Below are 22,599 nucleotides of genomic sequence, written 5' to 3'. Positions count from 1 at the left end.
TAAAGAATAAATTGTGTATTTTAATTAATAATAATTACTTAATAAAATTATATCAAAATTTTAACTTTACTGTTAAAAAATTTGTGACATAAATACTTAAAATATTAAATTTGTTGCTAATAAATACCGAAATTTAAAAAATAGTAACATAAATCTACATTTACAGTTTAATTTTTATTCAGATATGTGTGTTAAGTTCTGGATTCGAATTTTATTTGAGTGTCTATATATGGGCTGGATTCGTAAATTTGATATAAACGTTTTTTATTCCTAAACTTTACGAAAATATAGTGTGTGAATCGGTTTACCATAACTAAAATGAAAAGCAATCAATTCCTTATCACAACCATTTTAATTTAAAATATAAAATAAATAATAATAAAGTTAAAAATATTTATAATATTTTAAATTTAAATTTCTTTATATAAAATATTTACATATTTTTTTTTTTATTTTAATTCAATGTTAAACCAATAAATTTAAAAATATGATTAAAAATATCTATAATATTTTAAGTATTTTAAATTTAAATTTAAATTTCTTTATATAAAATATCTACATAATTTTTATTTTTAAATGTATATAATAATATTATAAAATTAATAAAGAATATTATGTTAATTAATAGGATATTTTGTTAAAGTTAACGTAGAAACCCCAAAAGTATCGTTAAACTAAGAATTTTGTTACATAGCCACACTTTATAATATTTTAAATTTAAATTTCTTTATATAAAATATTTACATATTTTTTTTTTATTTTAATTCAATGTTAAACCAATAAATTTAAAAATATGATTAAAAATATCTATAATATTTTAAGTATTTTAAATTTAAATTTAAATTTCTTTATATAAAATATCTACATAATTTTTATTTTTAAATGTATATAATAATATTATAAAATTAATAAAGAATATTATGTTAATTAATAGGATATTTTGTTAAAGTTAACGTAGAAACCCCAAAAGTATCGTTAAACTAAGAATTTTGTTACATAGCCACACTTTATATAGAATAAATATGTTTTAATTTTTACCTTTATTTTTATATTTTTTTTAAGATATACTCACTTTTATAGATGATGTCCCAATTATACCTGTTAACGCAAATTTTTGTTAACTATATTTAAGCCTAAATTGTGATAAACTTGCAAAGAAAATAAAAACAGTAAAGAAAAAAGTAAGAACTTGAAGGTTTTTTTACGTGATTTTGCAATTAAAATTATGTATAGCCCACGAGTCAATCTTATTAGATTTCTGATACAAATCTAGGGCCTTTTCTCTTATGAATTTTTCGTCCCTTTTTCAGTCTAACTTGCCTCTATCTATAATTACATAGGAGGGCAGTTAATTACAGTGTTGTCTGATATTTTACAACAAGTATCCCCTGAAATCATGGGATTTGATCACATTCCACGTAAAATATGTGTGGTTAATATCTAAAATCACACAGCTGTGATTGATCCGCTTTTACTGGGTCAATATAAACGTGTATTAAATACGTTACAAATCGTATAGTTTTGGGACATCTCGCTGGGAATATAGCAACAACAACCCTGGTATCAAGCCAGAGCTTTTCCCACACCTTTTCGAGGTTGATAATGTGAGCCTCGTCATTTATGCTATTGAAGTCATAACACTCCATCTGACAATTGCAGTTCTTCGCGACAAAGTGAACTTCAGCAGCCAACATCATTTGAATGTCAGCTTCTATCCGAGAGAACTGACTTGACGGAGCTGTGAATCTCACTAAAAGATGTCTGGAGCTGACTAGTGAAGATACCACAAGCACGCCTTCCTATAGCGAGATGGACGCCTCGCTATTAGTTGTATGGGTTTACCTGATTATTATACTTAGTTTGTCTACCGTGTATTATACGCTAAGTGTCTTATCGGCCATTGTATCTCATCTTCTAATGCGTAGCGAGGTTGACGCCTCGCCTTGTACATCTGACGTTGTATGGTTTCTCGTTAATGCACGAGACAACAGTTGGTATATTTTTATCTCGCCTAAGACTATTCAGTCAATCGAGTTATAAATATACTCTGTCAATTTCGCATTTGACGAGTTATTCCATTTCAAATATAATTATTATTACGTGTGCTGATTCGTATTATTCCTCAGTTTGACACGTGTCCTCCTCTGATTGCTAGCCGAATTTCGAGTATAACAATACCCCTTAAGTTGATGTAAACTAGAAAACAAACTGCGATTTGCATGCAGTGTAAGGGTGAGCAAAAAATCTAGGAAACCGACCAAACCGAGTACACCAACCGTTTGAACACCGAAAAAACCAACACCAAAAAAATTGAAAACTGAAAAAACCGCCTTCGGTTAAAACTGCCTTAACACGGTCGGTTTTAGTGTCAATGACAAACCAACCGATTAAACTGAGAACCAACTGAACATATATATTATACATTGTATATAATATAATTATTTTTGTACATATTTAATAGGGTAAATACCATTTTGGACCCTGTGTTTTGCAAAAATTATCAATTGGACCCTCTGTTTTGTTAAATGACAAAATAGACCTTATATTTTCTAAATTAGTAAAAATATGACCCTGAGCTCAATTTTTAACAATTTTATTTTTTTTAATACAACAAACTTTAAGATAATTTATAAGACGGACAAATACAAAAAATATAACTAATTTTGCCATAACATCTCTAGATCAGATTATTATTAAATTTTATTTTGACAAAAAATCAGTTTAGGGTCCTATTTGTACAATTTTTGAAAATACATGGTCTATTTTTTCATTTAACAAAACAGATGGTCCAATTGGTTACTTTTGCAATACACTTATACACAGGGTCCAAAATAAAATTTACCCTATTTAATATATAATTTTATTAAACTAGTTTTACTTCTTATCTTTTTTTATTTAAAGTCTCAATTATTCATTATTTTATTTTATTATAATTTGATGTAATTACGTATTATATACACACAATTACAAAATAATATTAGTTTTTTAATATAACTTACCATATTAGTAGCACAAATAATTTGAACAAATTTTAAAAAAAATATATATTTTACATTATTTATTTAACTAAAAAAGTTTTGTTCTTAAATTATATGATATTTGATACAATACTCTAATTTTTTTTAGTTTTCAAATAATTATAGAAAATTTTAAGACTTATTTTTTTAAAAAAAAAAAAAAGAAGCTCGGTTTGGTCGGTTCAAACCGACCAAACCGTGGATTAAAATAGTTAGTTTTTTTACATTTATATAATGGTCGGTTGGTTTTCATGATTATAATCTAAAAACCAAAAACCGAATTTTGAATTTTTTTGTGTAAAAAAACCGACTAAGCCGACCATTGCTCACCCCTAGTGCGGTGTTTTATATAGTAATAATTAATTAATTTTAGTAATTTTGTTAATCGAAAATTAAATTTGTAGGATTTTAAATCATAATAAAATTTTATGAAACTTAAAAAGATCATTAATAATAAAAAGGAACCCAGAATCATTGATACACAAAAATTAAAAATCCTAAAATTATATTAATTCAAGATACATAATTCAATTATCTGTCAACAACGACTTTTCTTATGATAGAATATGCCAAGACTCAATAGAAGAGAGATCCATATACGAAAAACACAATACAAATATGACCTTTGATTATGAGATTCAACATTTACGTGTAATTCTTGTATTTATTTGTGAGTATATAAGAAAAAATTACTCTATGCTATATATATGAAGAGAATGATAATATATTAATTAATATTAATTTTTTGTCTGCTGGTTTTCTTCGTGTCTCCTCAGAGCAACCCAGTTTCTTTTGGTTTCTGTGTGTTTTCTGATTCTCTTTCCAGTTTTGTTTGGTTCTCTCGTGTTTTGCTCTGAGACCTTTTTATAGTCTTTTGTGTTTGTCTCATGTTTGGATACTGAGTGGTTTGAGTGAGGGTGTCTTAGGTTGTTTAGCCGTTTTTTTGTGTGTTGTTCTCTTTCGTGTTTGGTGCTTACTCTGTTGTTTTTATTGTCTTCGTGTGAGTTGGTGTGTTTGTCTTAGTTCAATGTTCTGTGTTTATTGTTAGTCTTTGTTTCGGTGGTTGGTAAGATTGGTTAGGTGTGGGAGTTATTTCTTGGGGTCCTTTTCTTTTGTCCTCTGTTGTTAGTATTTATGGAGACAGTTATTGCTATCTCTTCTCCTCAGAAAGGCAAGTGCTTTTCATGCAACGAAACTTCTGTGAAACTTGCCCCGTGTGCTTCTTCGGTAAAGGCACTGTCTGCATGTTGTTTGTATGGGAAGGTTATCGCTCCCATGTCTGTGGATGTATCCTCAGTGTGGGATTTTGTGGCAAAAACCTGGAAGAAGCCGATCTCTGTGGTGCCCATGGCGGAGGATAAGAAGATGACGAATACTTTCAAGTTTGGCTTTGAATCTGCAGTTGACAGAGACTGGGCTCTTGACAATGGCCCCTAGTGTGTGCGCGGGTATACATTGGTGTTGCAAGCTTGGTCTCCGAGTGTCGATGGGCCTATAACTTTAAACCTGTTGTGGGTGTGGATTCAAATCCATAACCTCCCCCATGAGTATTTTTCTCGTGATAATGGCTGCCTTCTAGGGGGAATGGTTGGTAAAGTTATAAAGATAGAATTGGAGGAGGATAAACCAGTCACCTGGACTCCTTTCATGAAGATATTGGTGGACATTGATGTTCACAAACCGCTATTCTCAGGCTGTTTTTTCGACTTGACCTCGGGTGCGAAACAATGGTTGCAAGTGAAATATGTAAAGATTGATATTTTTTGTTATTTTTGTGGCTGTCTGGGTCATCAACGCAGGGGTTGTAAGTTGTCGTCGCTGGTTACGGTGGCGAAGAATGATGGCATCCCGTTTCCCATGTACGGCCCGTGGCTACGTCCTCAGCGTATCATGATGTGTTCTCTGGTCCTTCGTTTGGGACTGCTCGTCAGTTAACATTCTCGGGCGTGGCTAACAGTGGTGGTGCGGTTGTTCCGTTGGCGACGTTCTCGGCCGACGGTGGGGAAGCTTTGAAGGACAAACATGTTCGCGTTCATCGACGTCCGAGACGCCCTTTGAGTGCGACTGCTCATGCAGCGACTGCCTCTGGGAAGGCTCAGCGAGGCGTGTGGTTCCCTAAACGAAGCTCTGCAGGCTGTGTGAATGGAACTTCCATTTTGAGTAATGTAGACGAGACTGGTTTCCTGGAAAATGAGAAAGGTCCTGCAAATCTTTCTGTTTTACGTGAGAATGAGGTGGACCGGTCCTTTGGGGAGGGAAGGTAATTTAAATGTTCAAGCCGTTAATTTGGATTTAGTGGTTGGTGGGCCTGCTATTGGGCCGAAGGTTGTTGACAGTGGGCCGACTGTCTTGCGTGGGGAGCTGGAAGGTGATTTTGGGAGTGGGCCGAAGACTGTTGGGCCGAAGTCTGTTGGGAATGGGCCGAATGATGTTGGGAGTGGGCTGTCTTTAAAGGTTGGTAAGTCATGTGGGCCATCCTTGGTCAACAATAATATTTCACTCTTTGAGCCGATGGAGGGGGATGCCTATTCTAATAATATTACAAATTATAATGTGATAGCTAATGGGCCGAGGGTGACTAATATTTCTTCTCTTTCTCTTGGGCCGACTCTTGAAGACCAAGTGGGTGATGGCTAGGTTGGTCATTTGTCTCTTGAACCCAATGTTGGTCGTGAGTCTTTGGTGCACCCTAATGAAGATATAGCTTTGGCTCAATTTTTCAAAGCTCAAGAGGACTTAATGAATGATCTTAAACACTTTGGGAAGCTTGACTTATATGAGATTCGAAAGATAGGAGGTGATATTGGAGTTCCGGCTTCCTCAGAAGTGAATGAAAGGACGACTTCGTTCAAAAAAAGGAAGTTTGAATCCTCCGCTTCTCTTTGCTCTAGGCCTCATAAAATTCACCGTAAGTATCCCGGTGTTGTGCGTGACTTCCCCTGGGACCCAAGGCGTGAAGAGAATGATGACAAAATTGTAGTTGATGATCCTTCTGAGGATAGTTCTAATTCCCCGAGCCAGTCAGGTATCTTGAAGAACCCCCTGGTTGGTTCGTTTATGATTGATGATGCTGTGTCAAGTGGGTCTGCTTACTCTCATACCCCTGTGGAGGAGAATGTTGAATTTCCTCCATAGGAGCCATGAGAGGCTTAGCTTGGAACTGTAGAGGGTTAGGGCAGACCTCTACAGTGCGGGAACTGAAGTCCCTGCTCTGGTCGCGCTCACCTGATTTTGTCTTTCTGACCGAGCTGAAAGTGAACGCCAATCCTCTGGTACGTACCCTCAAGTCCCTTCACTTTTACTTTAATATTTGTGTTCCTTCTATTGGAAATGCGGGAGGTATTATTCTGGCTTGGAAAGAGGGGTTTAGTTTTGAATGTATCTCTAGCTCGTGCAATCATATCTCGGGGATAGTGTATTCAGACCCCTCCTCTCATCTGTGGCTCTTTTCATGTGTTTATGGTCCCCCTACCTGCATGCGAAGAAAAAGTTCTAGTCTGAATTTCTGAACCTGGGAGATAGATTTGGGGGGCCCTAGCTGATCTTGGGTGATACTAACTTTGTTCTTAGTGCCTTTGAAAGGGAAGGTTCCTCGGGTAGGGATCCTTTCATCCCGATCATATCTAACCTGTTGGACGCCAGAGGTCTCATCAATTTGCCTATCCAAGGGGACAACTTGACTTGGGATAACCATAGGTCTGGGAGGCATCATGTGAAATCTGCGTTGGATAAAGGTTTAGTGAATGGCGCTTGGCTCAATTTATTTCCGAGGGCTGTCCTCGGCTCTTCCCAGACCTGCAACTCCGATCATAGGCCTTTATGCTTAATGACGGATGGTCAGGTCGCCAAGTATAAAAGAAGCTTCAAATTTGAGGAAGGGTGGACCCGTGATGCTAGAAGCAATCTGGTAGTGAACAATGCCTAAGATTCTATTAGTCACATTTGGGCACCTGCTAGAATTTTCAAAAAGATTGGGGCCACTAGGGTGGCCCTTTTGAACTGGAGCAGAACCCAATTCGGAAAGCTTGATGTTGCTATAAAAGAGCCCGAGAATAAGCTTAACTCTCTGCAGAGCCTGCCGGCGGGGTCCCGAGACTGGGATCAAGAACGTGTTATACGCCGCGAGTTGAATGAGTCGTTAGAAAGAAAGGCGATCTACTGGAAACAAAGGGCCAGAATTTCTTGGCTCAAAGATGGGGATAAATGCTCAAAGTTTTTCTTCCTTTCGGCGACCATTAAGGGACGTCGAAACGCCATTGAGAGTATTATTAACAAAGATAATGTCTGGATCTCTGGCCGGGAAGCCGTAGGGAGAGAATTCTTGGATTACTTTAGGGGTATCTTTACGGAGGATGTGACTTGCCCGGATTACAATTGCTCCCAGTGGTTTTAAGAGCAAATCCCTCACGATGAGGTGGAGGCTCTTGTTTGCCCTCCTAGTTCTGATGAGATCAAAAAAACTCTGTTCGCCATGAATAGTCATAAAGCTCCGGGTCCGGATGGAATGTCAGTTTTGTTCTATAAACACTATTGGGAGTCTGTTGGTGCTGATTTCTGCGATGCAATTCAAGATTTCTTTGTGAGTGGCAGAATGCATAAAGGGATTAATGCCACGAATATTGTGCTCATCCCGAAGGTCCAAAATCCTAAACGTACAAACCACTTCAGGCCGATCTCTTTATGTAATGTGGTGTACAAGGTTATAGCTAAGCTCATAGCTCATAGGTTGAAACCTATTCTTCCTTCAATTATTTGCCCTACGCAAGCTGCTTTTGTGCCAGGGCGGAATATCCATGATAATAATGTGATCATCCAAGAAATTATCCATTCCTTTAATAGAAAGAAAGGCAAGGAGGGTTTCTTTGCCATCAAAATCGATCTTGTTAAAGCTTATGACAGGCTGAGCTGGAGGTTTATTGATCATGTCCTAGATTGCTCTGGAATTCCTCTGGAATTCCGTCTTTGGATTTCGCAATGTATTTCAACCACGACCCTCAACGCCTGTCTAAATGGGGGTCAGGTTGGGAACATCAATCCCTCTTGTGGCTTCGTCAAGGAGACCCCCTCTCCCCTTATCTTTTCATCTGGGCTGCTGAAGTTCTATCAAGATTGATCTCCGAGTCCCTTGACCGGGATCTCATCAAGGGGATAAAACTGAGCATGGGGGACCGGTGCTATCCCACATTTTCTTTGCTGATGATTTAATTTTGGTGGGTAAAGCTAATTTAGTTGAGGCAAATGGTTTCTGGAGTTGCCTAGAAAAATTCTGCTCTTGGTCGGGTCAACAAGTAAATAAGCTTAAGACTACCATTTTCTTCAGTAAAAACACCCCAATGGAAATGAGGCGAGATATAAAGGAAGCTTTGAGCATTGATTATTCAGAGGGATGCATAAAATATTTGGGTTTGCCTCTTTTCAGATATAGGCAAAAGGACGTTGATTTCAACTTTATTTTAGACAACCTCACGTCAAAGCTCCAAGGCTGGAAGGAAAAAACTTTGTCAAAGGCAGGGCATGCAACTCTTATAAAATCTGTGGGTCTGTCGCTGCCAATGTATGCTATGCAAACCACAAAACTCTCTACTCGAATGGTCAACCGGATTGATGGACTGGTCCGTGACTTCTGGTGGGGTTTCGAGAAAGGAAATCATGGTCTTCATCTTAAGGCTTGGGATAAACTCTGCCTTCCGAAATCTTTAGGCGGGCTGGGCTTCAGGAAACTAGAGAAATGAACCAAGCTTTCTTATCAAAATGGGGGTGGAATATCCTAACCGGAAGCCAATCCTTATGTTGCAAAATGCTGGTAGTGAAGTATCTCAGGGGCAAAGATTTTCTCTCTTACAGGTACAAAAATTATGACTCTTGGTTCTGGAAGAGTGTTGTGAAAGCCAATTCCATCTTGAGGAAAGGGGCTTGCAAGTTAATTGCTAATGGAGAGTCTACGAGTATCTGGTGGGACCCCTGGATTCCTCATTACAAAGGTTTATGTCCGAAACCAAGAAGGGATACCCCCCCCCCACACCCCACCCTTAACCTTGTGGCAGATCTTGTGCTAGACAATGGGCAATGGGATACCCAAAAGCTGCATCACTGGTTTGACCATGAAACAGTTACAACTATTCTCAAAGGAGGGCAACCTTCTAGTGCCGGGGTTGATAGATGGATATGGACTCTGGAGAGTCATGTGCAGTTCTCGTGCAAGTCTGCCTATCTTGCTCAAGCCTTGGAAAGAGCTCCCCACTGTGATGTAGCCCCAAAGCTTTGGAACAAACTCTGGAATAGCAAAATTTTGGAGCGACATAAGGTCTATGGTGGTGCATCCTCTCTAGTGCCCTCCCGGTAAGAGCTGTGATCGGTACTAGATTTCATATTGAGGATCAAAGTTGTCCCCTTTGTGGAAGGTGTGTTGAATCCATTGAACACCTGTTTCTATCCTGTGAGGTGGCTCTTCATCTCTGGCGTTCATCTCCTTGGGGTATTTATCCGGTGTGTGATACAGGAATCCGAGCTTGGGACTGGGTCAAGTTCATCTGGGATCTAAAACATAGAGGAGCTCGTGTCGATGACATATTCTTATATGCTTCTATTGTAGTGGATACTATTTGGAGGGTGCGAAATGAGAAGGTCCATAATAATTGTCCTGTTGATTTTAACAAATGCATTGATAATATTTGTAATTCTTATGCAGATATGTATGATACCTTGCTCCATAGTCCTACCCCAGCTTTAAAGGAAGCTTGGTCCCCTCCTCCTCAGGATTAAATTAAGCTGAATTGTGATGTAAAAGTGGGTTTGGATAGTATGTGTACTGCGGTTGTGGCAAGGAACCATCTTGGCAGAGTAATTAGAGTTCAGACAGCTCGGGAGAACTTTTCAAATGTTCTTTGTGGTGAAGCGGCGACCTGCTCTTTGGCGGTGACGGTTGCTCTGGATATCGGCTCTAAGTATGTAATAGTGGAAAGTGACTCGAGTGTGGTTATCGACGCCATCAATGGGAAGGGGTCTCGTTGGGCAATAGATAACTTCATCTCATTTTGTACTAAGTCATCCCACTCTTTTAGTAGTTGTTGTTTTTCATTTATTAGTAGTGTCTTGTAACTTTGCCGCTCATAATGTGGCTAGGTGGGCTTTCTCCCATCAGACTTTTGGGTCTATCCCGGTTGACTCTGTCCCGAAAACCCTTTTTTGTAATGACCGCGTGGTCTAACTATTTATGAATCTATGATATAAACGCCTTTTTCAAAAAAAAATAATATATATATATATTGATTTTTTTTTTTGAGAAAATATTGATTTTTAATGATATTGATCATTGTTTTATAGAAAAGATTATACTAATTAATATTGAATTTTTACATGTACTAAATCATGTCACTGAATTTTTAAAGTTGTTAAAAATACTTCTGAACTATTGAGATTATTTGATTTATAGATTTTTGTCTAATTTTAATAAAAAAAAATCTAACATGAATAAAAGTTCAGGGACATAATTTAATACATGTCAAAATTTGAAATACATGATTTGGTAGATATCAAAGTCTAAGGAGCATAGTTTTGCACACAAACAATCACTGAAATAGTAAAATTGAATGAAATTAGACAAAAATCGTTAAATCTAATAATCCCAATAGTTCAAAAAGAAATTTTTAACGGCAAAAAAAATTCAAAAGACATGATTAATTTGATACATATTAAAATTTAAGGGGAAAAATCTTAATTAGCGCAAAAATAATATATATATATAGATAAATTATTCTAATTGTAAATAGTGATATTGATTATAATATAGTTGTGATATTTTATATGATTGTTCCCAATAATTAAATATGTATATTTATATGTAAAAGTAAAATCTAACTAATCAAATGACTACATTTATATGCAAAAGTAATCAGGAATAGAAGAAAAATTAAAAATCAATCACATTATTCAATAATACTAATAAAAAAGAAAAAAATATAACTTTAAAGAATACCAATAAAAAATTAAAATGAAAAAAATAAATACTCAATAATATTAATTAAAGAATAATTAGCAAATTTTCCCATTAAATTTATGTCACTACCTACTTGTGCACTCTAAAATATGCTGGTTGTTAAAAAATCTCCCCAATATATTACCACTATATTAATGTCCCCCTTCTGTTAAGTTTTTTAACATACATCGGTTTATTTGATGATGTGGCATAAAAAAATCTGAGGTGGCAAAATACTTTGATGATAGTTAAATATTAATTGCAATATTAAATACCCTTACCAAACAAAAAAAGATTTAATTAAAAATTAAATAAAAAAGGACCCTAATTTCTTATGTCTTCTTCTTCTCCGCATGTCCCTGTAATATATATGTATTTGGAAGTTGGTTATTGTTTGGAGGGAGAGAAATCATTAAGGATGATTGAAATATATGTGCTATATTTATGCATAGATTTACTTACAGATACAAATAATTTAATATATAAATTATTATTAGACAGTTTTAAGAGTTACCATCCAAAATATTAATATATTTTTTTAAAACTTTAAAATATTAATATTTGAATGAATATAAATTTCATGGGCTCGTTTGGCTAGAAAATGGCTTTAACGAACCAAACCAACAATTTTTTTTTTTGTATTTATTTATTTATTATAGAAAACAAAGAAAGACTAAAGAGTTAAAGAGAATTTGGACTCTTATGAGTTATGAAGACACTTTTAGCATTTCAACTCAATGTTATATGTACTTGGTCTCTCTCTTCAAAGAGTAATTTTTGGCAAACTTGTTTCAAAATGAAGAAAAAAATCCAAGAAACTTACCGTAAAAGGAGGTATCGATCTCTAAACAATCATTCTTCGGGTACCCCTCTTCTTTCTCAACGTAGAAACCCTTTTCTTCCCTATTCACAGTTCTTGCACCCAAATTTTTCAAATAGTTGTCCTAAATCTATGCGTGTTTTTCTTTTTCTCTTTTTTATCTTAATAAATCTATGGGTGTTTTTTATATTCTTACTGAATTCAAAAACTTAATATAAAATTCTTCTTATATTTGGTTTTTATTTAATAAAGGGAATTTTATTTTAATTTGTTTCTTTTTTGTTATTTCAAAAATAAACAAATAATTAGAAAAAAAAGGAGTCTATTATTTTTCCATCCAAGCTATTGTCAATTACAATTTTAACCTTCACTCTTATGCCACATCAGTAAATAAACGGGTGTCTGTTAAAAAACCTAACAGAAGGGGTACATTAATATAGTGGTAATATATAAGGGAGATTTTTTAACTACCCGTATATTTTAGGGGCCACAAGTCGGTAGTGACATAAGTTCAGGGAGTAAATTTGCTAATTATTCTTAATTAAATACTCATTTTTAAATATAGATTTTAGAATTATATCTATGAAGCTAATAAAAAATTAAAAAATGAGAAAATTAAAGAGAAACAAATAATGCTAATTAGAGAGATCTTAAAGTGACATGTATTTTATTTTAAAGTGACATGTAACAAATAATATAGATCTTATAGATCTAAGAAACAAACAGCGCTTCGCGTGCGGTTGTATTTTATTTAGTAATAATTAAATTAATATTAAATCTTGTATTTCAAATTTTGATATTTTTTTTAATAGTATGAGTAACTATTCTATTAAACTTTCATTTTTTTACTATAAAAAATAAAATATATATTATAAAATCTTAGTTATTTTAATTAACTAGAACTAAATAAATGCTAATTTTTTAATTAATTAATTAATTATAGATATATATTATTATACGGGGAGGTTTCAATGGTTACTTTTTTATTGTAGCCATCATGGTTACATTTTTTTAAGCCATTGGATTACTATTAAATGGTTGTGATTATTTTAGAAATTAAATAAAAATAAATAATAAATAACGTGTAACCTGAAAGTAATTGATAATTTATTTTCTTATAAAACTTTAATTAAAATTAATTATATTATTTTCTTATAATTTATTTCCAAGGTAGGTATCATGGCTGGAATTATTACTCTAGTGATGTTATCGAGGGGAGGCTGTTGATTTTGTGGAGAAAAGTGTTTGTTCAAGTTATTGCTGAAACGGATCAATATATCCATTGTTATGTTAAAATGGTAGGGCCCTAAACCCGAGATCATCTTCCCAAACTTAATAGCTTTGTTGAAAACTTGAATTGCCCAAGCTACTGCTATTTATTTTTTGATTGCAAGCTATCTTCTCAAGTTTATGATCAACTAATTTGTTGGCTTGGAGCTATCCCTTGGCCTAGCAGGTACAATGGCTGGACGGAGTGGTTGAACAACAAAGGGAAAGGCCTTGTTGCTGCAGTTTCTAACTTCGTTCTGGCTACTGCAGTTTATGAGATTTAGAGGAACAGAAACATGTGTATATTTGAGCACTTCTCTCATTCAGCTGCTAGTTTAGTTGCTGAAATAAAAAAAACTGCTTTAGATGGCACAGCTATGTTAAGAGAAAAATGAGTACTAGTGATCAAGTGTATTTACTTAAAGTTTTTAGCTTGTTGAGAACATGAGGCAGGGACGGTTAGCCTTATTGTCTTGGTGTCTTGGTGCTTGTTATTTTTGTTCAAGTGATTAATGAAAACTTTTCTCTTGATAAAAAAAAAATAAAATACTTAAAAATGTATATACAAAATAATTAATTCATAAAAAATTGAGGAGGGCAAAAAAAAAATCCCCATTCCTATTGTTTTTTATGTTGCTTGTCAGAGAATGGGCCTTAAAGCATCTCCAATGATAGCATTCTTTGAAGATGCTCTATATCTCCACATCATCCAAAATATAATATTTTATTTTATTTTTCTTCCATATCATTTTTGACACCTTTACTTCTAAAAACACTCCAATGGTATAATACTTTTTTAAAATGCTATAATTATGATATCACACATTATTATATATATAATTTTTTTTCTTTATTAAACTATTATATATATATTGTACTTTTAATTTTTTATTGTATAAAAAAAACATAGCATCAATGACATTGTATTGGCATCAATGCAAATTTCAAGAATAGCATTCTTTTATCTCGAATGGTATAACATCCCTATATTAATTAGCCACATAAGTTTTCCACCTCATCAAGCATTCTCCAAAATATTAACATTGGAGATTGCTCTTACACAATAGGTATAAATATTTGACTTTTCAACAATTTTTCAACAAATATATGAGTACCGTGGCCAAACAGCAATATTTTTTTTTTGTTAGAGAAATGCTAAAAGATATCACTAGTGTCAAGCACCCTCCTACGTGTCAATATTATCGGGTCTCATATAGTTTAATTTAATATCACTGTTGGTCTAATTAAGTATCTTATCTCATATATTTTAATATAATAGTTTTTAGCGAATATCGCTAGCTAATAGTAGAGCGACACGTCTTAAAGGTGCTACGCACAGTGCCCAATAACAATATTCTTTTTCTTAATTATTTTTATCTTTTACTAGTTGATTGTTACGTGCTAAGCCACGTAGTGTTAGTTTTATTTAATATTTTAGTTTTTTATTTTAATTATTAAAATAGTATAATTATTTGAACGATTTGTTTTATAAAAATAAAATATGTGTCAGTATATTTAGTAAGTAAAACATAGTTGTGTTATAATAATATATGTTATTAATAGTAAAATGTACATTAATCTTCTAATTAAAAAAAGTTCTATTATCTCATTTCATATCTAATAATAAATTTCTGCAACTATATATTTATAGACTTTCACATTCTTTGCAAATTACTAATAAGCACCAATAATATTTTCATATTCTAATATTTTTCAACCTTCTCCTCTTGGTGGTAAAATTAAAAATAAAACTAAAAATAAGCACAAACATATAATATTCTCCCAAGATAGGTTTGTTAGAGAGATATGTGGCTAAGATGATTTTTTTAATTTAAAAAGAGATTATTAATATTTAAAAGATTGTTTATTTAAAATATTGTTTAATTTTTTGGGTTTAATTATTGGGTTTATTTTTTAACGGGAGATCAAACCTAATCGTTAAATTTAACAGAATATTCTTTTATTTTTAAGTATATTCTGTTAAACCAAGAATGTTAAACCAAGAAATGCCGTTAGATAGGCACTTTTAATATATAAAGATAAAGATATATTAAATAAATTATGTTTAAATTGTATAAAAAATAGTTAGTGGGCGAGAAAAATAACATTACCCGTTGCCAGCATTGGAGATCGCCTAAGAACCCACCTCCCACGCTCCTAACAATTATACTCTACAAAGTAGAAACATATATAAAAAGACAAAATAAACAAATAAAATATTTAAAAAAATGACACACCATCCAATATCAATATAACCAACCATTATTATTATTCATAAAAACAAAAGAACAGGAGTATTCCATTCCAATTTTGTACAAAATATGGATTACTCCTCCAAAGAGGTGGCTGTCGAGTTCCCTTCCTTCCGACTCTACAAAGACGGCACAGTTGACCGCTTCGACGGAGACATAACCGTTCTCCCCTCCCCTTACACCGAAAACGGAGTACGATCCAAGGACATCGTCATCTCACCAGCTTCCGGACTCTCCGCCAGGCTTTTCCTCCCAAAAATATCTGATCCAACCCAAAAGCTACCTCTCCTACTATACTACCACGGCGGTGCATTCGTTATTGGATCGCCATTCTCTCCCATATTCAGCGCCTTCGTCGCTTCTGTAGCCGCCGAAGCAAACGTCATCGCTTTGTCAGTGAACTACCGAAGGGCTCCAGAGAATCCCCTACCAGCCGCTTTCGAGGACGCATGGGAAGCGATTGAGTGGGTCGCGGCCCATTACCGTGGACATGGGTCGGAAGAGTGGATCAACCAATACGCCGATCTCGAGAGGGTTTTCGTGGGCGGAGATAGTGCGGGTGGGACTTTAGCCAATAATATTGTACTTCGAGCCGCCGTTGATGGTCCGAGAACCGTGGGACTGATCCTGTATTTCCCGTTTTTCGATGGTGATGAAGAACGGAACGAGTTGCTGGACTACATTTTCCCATCTTATAGTGGACCTGGTGACCTGCTGGTGAACCCGCTATCTGACCCGAATCTGGCGAAACTGGGATGCAGCAAGGTGGTGGTTTTTGTTGCTGAGAATGATAGTTTGAAGGCCAGAGGCTGGGCTTACTACGAGGCGTTGAAAAAAAGTGGGTGGAGTGGATTGGTGGAGATTATGGAGATTGAAGGGGAGGGCCATGATTTTCACTTGATAAAACCAGAAAGTGAGAAAGCTCGGGACGTGATGAAGAGGACGGTTTCCTTCTTGAATCAGGCCTAGTCATGCCAGTCTCTAATATGGAGAAGTACTCATCTATTATTGTAACAAATATTATAAAGAAATCCCTCTCATAAAAAACCTTGAAGTGAAAGGCTAATTGATAGCTTTTGCTTTCGTTCATTAATAGGTCTATCAATAGTAATACTTAGCAGATACTTTCTTTCAAAAAAATACTTTTTGCCAACAATCTATATATCTATATATGTGGCAGTTAGAACTCCTTTTTTCCCTGTTTTGGTTTACTCTTGCGATATAACATCCTCCCGGCTCCACCACCTTATCCCACACCGCGGCCACCATCAGCATCATAACATCACCTTTGTTTTTCGGGTTGAGAAGCTTGTAAACAGTCCCGTCCTGCACTCCACAATTTTTTTAAAGAAACTGAACAGTCCCGTTCTGCAGTCGACAACTTGATTTCATGATTTTTTTGTACAAAAAATATTAATGTTTAAAACTAAAATATCTTCTCTAATTTTTCAGCACAAATAAGAGGTAATTTGAGGTTTTTCCGAGCAACACCCTTGAAATCATAGGTACAAGCATGTTGTTCGAGCAAACGATGACGACTACAATAAACATTGCCAAAAACCGTCAATCTAACTTTCTTATTACAATCATTGCATCGATTTGTCCTAATTTTCAAATCCTTTAATCGATAATTCGAATGCTTTTAGGGTTGAGATGTAAAATCAATTTAAATTTAGAAATTATATTAGTAAATATTTTTTAAAAAATATATTAATAAAATAGCTAAATACAATAAATTAGTTCATAAAAATTATAAAAATATATTTACAATACATTAATTTTTTTTAAAGAAAATATATAATAATTAAATTAAGTTATATAATTTTTTGGCTGATTCTCCAATGCACTCCCTTAAAAGAGATGTATTATGCACTCTCTACTTGTCTTGGCATCAAGAAGAATTTTTTAATCTAATTTTTTTCATATTCATGTACATTATAGCTATTTAAAATATTTTACAAAATTTTGAGAAATTTGGAATAATTTACAATATTAAAAATTACGTTCAAATATCTATTTTACACGCGTATAAAATAAAATAGTCAAGCGTACAACACACTCTGTTTGAATGTAATTTTCGACGTATTAAATTTTTTCGAATTTCTTAAAATTTTGCAGGTTGTCTTAAATAATTGTAATTTACATCACCATGAGAAAAAAATTGACTAAAAAATTATTTTGGATAGTAAAACGGATAAAGATGTATTGGTACAACCCTTTTAAGGGGTGCATTGTAGAATTTTTCTAATTTTATTTCATAATAATATATTTATAATAAATATATTAAATTATTAAATATATACAACAGTTGAAAATTAATAAACCGTAATAATAAAATTATATACTACAAATAAATTATAATAATACTAAATTAATACTCAAAATATATATATTATGTTAACAAAATTATATATAAAATATGTATACATACTAAAAAAAAATTATATATAATCCTTATATATAATAAAATAAAAACTAAATATTATCTTAAATAAATAATATACATACACAACAAATACTATACAAAAAAAAATATTATATTAACAAAATTATATACAACCATAAAATAATTATACCATACCTACAAAATTATATAACACATTTATATATAATAAAATAAAAACTAAACATGTATGATCTGAAATAAAATGATATACTATATAATAAAACGTGTATACTATATAACAAAAAATATATACCTTACAATAGAAATATATATAATAACAATAAATAAAAATAAAAATATATAACATGCTAATAAAATTATATTTATTAATTTCAGCTAATAAAAATATCACCCAAGTACCAAAAACATGACAATTTTAGCTAGCCCCCGCTAGCTGAACTCACCAGCCTGACAAGTCCCTGGCTCTTTGCTATGTGGTGGATCTAATAGGAGCACTACCGACGAGTAGAGCAAGGGCGAAGGATGAAATTGTGGCGGTGGACTACTACACCAAGTGGGTGGAAGCAAGACCACTAGTTCACATAACCGTCAAGCAAGTAGCCTCCTTCGTCAACAAGTTTATTATTTGCCGGTTTGGAGTTCCTTATAAAATCATCACTGATAACGATATTCAGTTCAGAGACTTACTAGGAGCATATTGTGAGGAAAGGGAAATAAACTCTCACAGGGTCCAGACATTCGAGGAAGTAAGGAATGAGGAGGCATTGGTGGAGAGCTTGTACTCGGTGGAGGAAAAAGGGAGAAAGCTCAGATGAAGGTAGCCGTGTACCAGCAGAGAGTGGCCTAATACTACAACTCTAGGGTGCGAATACATGCCTTTTGGGTCGGGGAACTAGTGTTAAGAAAGGTCCTTCCAAATACAAAAAACCCCACAGCGGGTGTGCTGGGAACAAACTGGAAATGTCCTTACTGTATAGCACAGATCATTTCACCTGGAACGTATAAGCTAACCTGCATAGACAACACTGTGGTACCGCAAGCCTAGAACGCCAAGTACTTGAGGAAGTATTACAAATGAGACTGTGATGACCATTGTCGGAAACGAATTAAGAAGTATGTAAATTTTAAGTCCTTTAATTTCAATCAAGGAAGAGATTTGAAATATCTTACATTCCTATGTACTTTGAATATGATGTAAGTCAAAATTTTGCTATCATATATGGTATGACAAGTTTTAGTGAGACAATCATGCAAAACATTCTAAAGAAAACACCACATACCTCAAGCGTCTACTCGCATCAATGCTAGCAAAAAAACTCTCGATGACTATGGGGATTAGCTACCCCACTAGTCCAAGAAAAGAGAGGGCCTAGTGATAACCCCAAGAATAAGGGCACACAAAAAATGTGCTCATTAGAGTACTCAAACCCTAAAAATTACCACATTTTAGAAAGAAAAAAAAAATCAAAACCTCTGCTATTTGTGTAAGTTCATTAGTAAAAATAGTAAAACCAACAGTTAAAAGCGTTGTTACTTTGGACCCAGATCCATAGTAAATTACCTTTAATGAGTAACAAAACATAATCAACGAAATAGTACAAGAGCAGCTGAGCAGGCCCATAAACCTCCCATGTTTATCACCAAACGCAGGCAACTGTAAGAAGATTTGATAATGAAAGAGCTTTTCTCTGCTACAATAATAAAGAGCTATTATACAGAGTAACCCAACCTATGCACTGGAATGTTACAGAACAAATATTCAGTTAAAAAAATTATAAAAGGAAAGAATTCTGATGCCAACGGTGGGAGCTTCCTCAGGCAGTCAAACTAATGTCTGTAAAGGCCAAGTAATGACTTCTCTCTCTCTTCCACTCTCTTCTTTGCAGCCTCCCTTGCTTTGAGTGCAGCTGTTTCTTCTTTCGATACCACCTTCGGCCTCCCATCTTGCCTCTTTCTTTTGCCAACAGTAAGAGATGACGGAGCACCTTTAACAGATCTCATGGGGTTTAAAGAAGCTGAAACAACTTGCCCAGGTGGAGGCCCTTCTTCACCTTTAGCAGCGTTTGTATTTCCTTTAGCTATGCCTGACGATGAAGCTGAAGCTGGCTTTTTAAAAATTGATTCTTTATATCCAGAACTTGAGGCAAACTGAGGTGTCGCATGCGCCTCTTCTTGTGACACCCACTTCCCTGTAACATTTATGCAAAATTGATAATCAAAACATATATATGAGACCTTTTAAGGAAAGTATTACATATCATGTGTTAGAAATAAAGTTTAACAACCGTAGTTATGTACCTATACTATCAGAATAGTAGAAGCCTGAATTTGGATCGTAATGAAAACCATTTGTTTGATTGTAGTAATACCCTGAAGTGCTGTCATACTCCCATTCTGTTATCATTCATAGCTGTTTCAGTTTAAACAGTTCCAGATCAAAATAAAACCATGCTTGCTTGAATCGAAAGGGCATTTTAAATCTACTGTTCTTTTTTCCCAATAAATATATGCAGATTGCAAACTTACTCTCTTGATCATCTACATCTAATTCATGAGAATCTCTAGCCTCCTTAAAGTTTGCCACGTCCTTCTGATAGCTGCGCTTAGCTTTCTGCAGACATTTAAGATTAAGGTAATCAGCATTTAAATTTAGAATACATTAGGCAATATTATGCTAAATCTGATTTTATCAGTTTTTTATGATCTCAACCTCCATGATGAAGGCACATTTCCATATTCCTTATTCAAATTAACTCACATCGACAACTGTCTGTCTATAATACATTTTAATAATTTCCTGCTAATTGTCAAATTTCTTTTCTAATGTGTCTGTGTTGACTTGAAATCACTCTCACAATTTCTCCTGCAAGTAGTTCTTAAGTAGTCCTCACTACTGAGCTGATCATAGTTATTTGCCTGGAATTTCAAATTCGTTTGGTTCATCTTATACACAAAACAATCTCTAAATGCATTCTGATTTCTCAATAAATCGTCAACTGTGCCCTATTACATACATAAACTATAAAAAAGGCCAGAAGTTTTTTCTGAAGTTTCCTACAACGAGAGAGGTTTGAGGAATGAAACATGTATATAAATATATGCTATTTAAAAATATAGTGTATGCTTATGTATGCTTATTATGGATCCATAATTTCATCCACCAGCATACAAAATGAACAGAACACATTAATAAACTACAAAGAACTACAAATGTTACTTTAGTCCCCACACTAGCTAAATTGTTTTGTACCAAGTGATTACTAGAACATAGAACAATCTAAACCACATTCTCATTTCTTAGTTAAATTGCCAACATCCTTAAAACTATGTAATAATTGATGGAAAAGGCAGATTTACACGAGTATACTATAACAAGATTTTGTCTACCAGCATATGAAGAAATTAAGTTCTTATCAACAAATATAGTTCCAGACTAGAAGCAGTCTTAGTCACAATTGATACAACAGTAACCAAATTTGTCAGAATTGATACAATGCAAGCATTGCATCAACTATAACAAAGCCATTTATCTATTAATACTCACTGTTTCTATTTGCTCCAGGAGCCGGGCTGCTTCCTTTTCTTCCTTCTCCTTAGCAGCCTTGTCTTTCCGCGTATCTGCAATCTTCTTCGAAACATTATCTTTGTGACGCTGACCAAGTTCATGGTTTCTAATGCTGCTCGGGTTATTGGATATGTATATTTTGCAGAAGTCGCACCATTTGTTACCCTGGCTAACCCAATACTGCAAAATAGGAAAAAAAAAACCAATAATTAAGGAAAGCCATTGGCAAAGATTTAACTCTACTAAAGGGGCTACTATGGGTGAAATGAACTAAGAGATAAATAAATAAACAAAATTTGGATGCCTTTGAATTGAAAAAGAATAACTCTTGTCGGCAGTAATACAAAACAAAGATATTCCTCATCTATTTCTCTCGGCAAATATAAGGTGTAGAGATTAAATTTTGATCAACACAGTTTTGTGAGAACCCTCAATTAGTAAACAAGGTTGAAATTTTCTTTTAATGAATTAACAAATTTGAAACAAACAAAAATGAATCGAATTCAACATAAAGAACAAAATTTTCACTCAAATATAGGTCAATATACTACATCGGTAACAAACCCAATTCAACAATAAATTTGGCTACATCTATATAATCAGCTCGTGTGAAACCAGAGAAGTAAGTAACAGAAAGTGGATCGCAGGAAATACCTCAGTCATGGTTGCGAATTGGGTCTGCTAAATCAGACCGCCTAGGGCGGCAAACCGGAGATTTTGCAAGGCTGAAATACAAATCTGGGTAGAATAACAATGAAGGAATCGCAGAGACACGGCAGTGGTAGTAGTGGCGGTGAGTCAGGGGTGTTGGATTTGGATATGCACTATCCGAAAGTATCAGAGCGGGAATTTGTTGACTGCCTTCGACCAAAGTATATGGTTTAAGTTTACAAAAGAGAAGTAATTAACCCAAAATGGTGTCTATGGCGTTTAAAAAGTGTAGGAATATAACGTAGGGTTGAGTTTAACACTTCCACCAAAAAGAAAACTACGGCTGCATTAGATATGGAAAATTTGATTTTCTATATTATCGTATCCCTAATATTTTATTTTTAAACTAATACATATAACTATTGAAAATATATGACCACTTCATCTAAAACCTAAAAATACCCCTCTCAAATTTCCCATACTTTTTCTTAGTGCAAAACATAAAAAAAAAAAAAAAAAATGGTAGTCTGATGGGGTCCGGTAGTGGTCCGATGATGGTCCGATTGTCACCTGATGCTACTTTTGTATGTACAAAAGCATAAAAAAAAATTGGTAGCAAATTTGGTCCGATGGTGGTCTGATG

At 34.1% G+C, this 22,599-nt stretch overlaps 2 protein-coding genes across 2 annotated transcripts; one reads left to right on the top strand and one right to left on the bottom strand.

Annotated features, from left to right (window-relative positions):
• Window positions 1–15,402: 15,402 nt before the first annotated feature.
• Window positions 15,403–18,555, top strand: LOC133031996 (probable carboxylesterase 12). Its single transcript, XM_061105803.1, has 2 exons — window positions 15,403–16,246; window positions 18,230–18,555. Exons 1-2 carry the CDS (start codon window positions 15,403–15,405, stop codon window positions 18,553–18,555), a joined length of 1,170 nt encoding a protein of 389 aa, XP_060961786.1.
• Window positions 18,556–19,219: 664 nt separating this feature from the next.
• On the bottom strand, window positions 19,220–22,296 carry LOC133031832 (zinc finger protein ZOP1-like). Its single transcript, XM_061105548.1, has 5 exons — window positions 21,960–22,296; window positions 21,285–21,485; window positions 20,267–20,351; window positions 20,039–20,134; window positions 19,220–19,929 (listed from the first exon to the last, which is right to left on the bottom strand). The coding sequence occupies exons 1-5, from the start codon at window positions 21,966–21,968 to the stop codon at window positions 19,568–19,570; spliced, it is 753 nt and encodes a 250-aa protein (XP_060961531.1). The 5' UTR covers window positions 21,969–22,296; the 3' UTR covers window positions 19,220–19,567.
• Window positions 22,297–22,599: the final 303 nt, after the last annotated feature.

Source organism: Cannabis sativa, chromosome X, assembly GCF_029168945.1.
Source record: "Cannabis sativa cultivar Pink pepper isolate KNU-18-1 chromosome X, ASM2916894v1, whole genome shotgun sequence".
NCBI lineage: Eukaryota > Viridiplantae > Streptophyta > Magnoliopsida > Rosales > Cannabaceae > Cannabis > Cannabis sativa.
This window is presented reverse-complemented; position numbering and strand designations above follow the sequence as displayed.

Bases quoted from the DNA above. Each gene is read 5' to 3' on its own strand.
- LOC133031832 (XM_061105548.1), bottom strand. The intron at 20,135-20,266 runs GTAAGTTTGCAA...GAATGATAACAG, and splicing joins AGATGTAGATGATCAAGAGA to AATGGGAGTATGACAGCACT. The intron at 19,930-20,038 runs GTACATAACTAC...TAAATGTTACAG, and splicing joins CTACTATTCTGATAGTATAG to GGAAGTGGGTGTCACAAGAA.
- LOC133031996 (XM_061105803.1), top strand. From the start codon at position 15,403: ATGGATTACTCCTCCAAAGAGGTGGCTGTCGAGTTCCCTTCCTTCCGA. The intron at 16,247-18,229 runs GTGAGAAAGCTC...TGGATCTAATAG, and splicing joins TCACTTGATAAAACCAGAAA to GAGCACTACCGACGAGTAGA.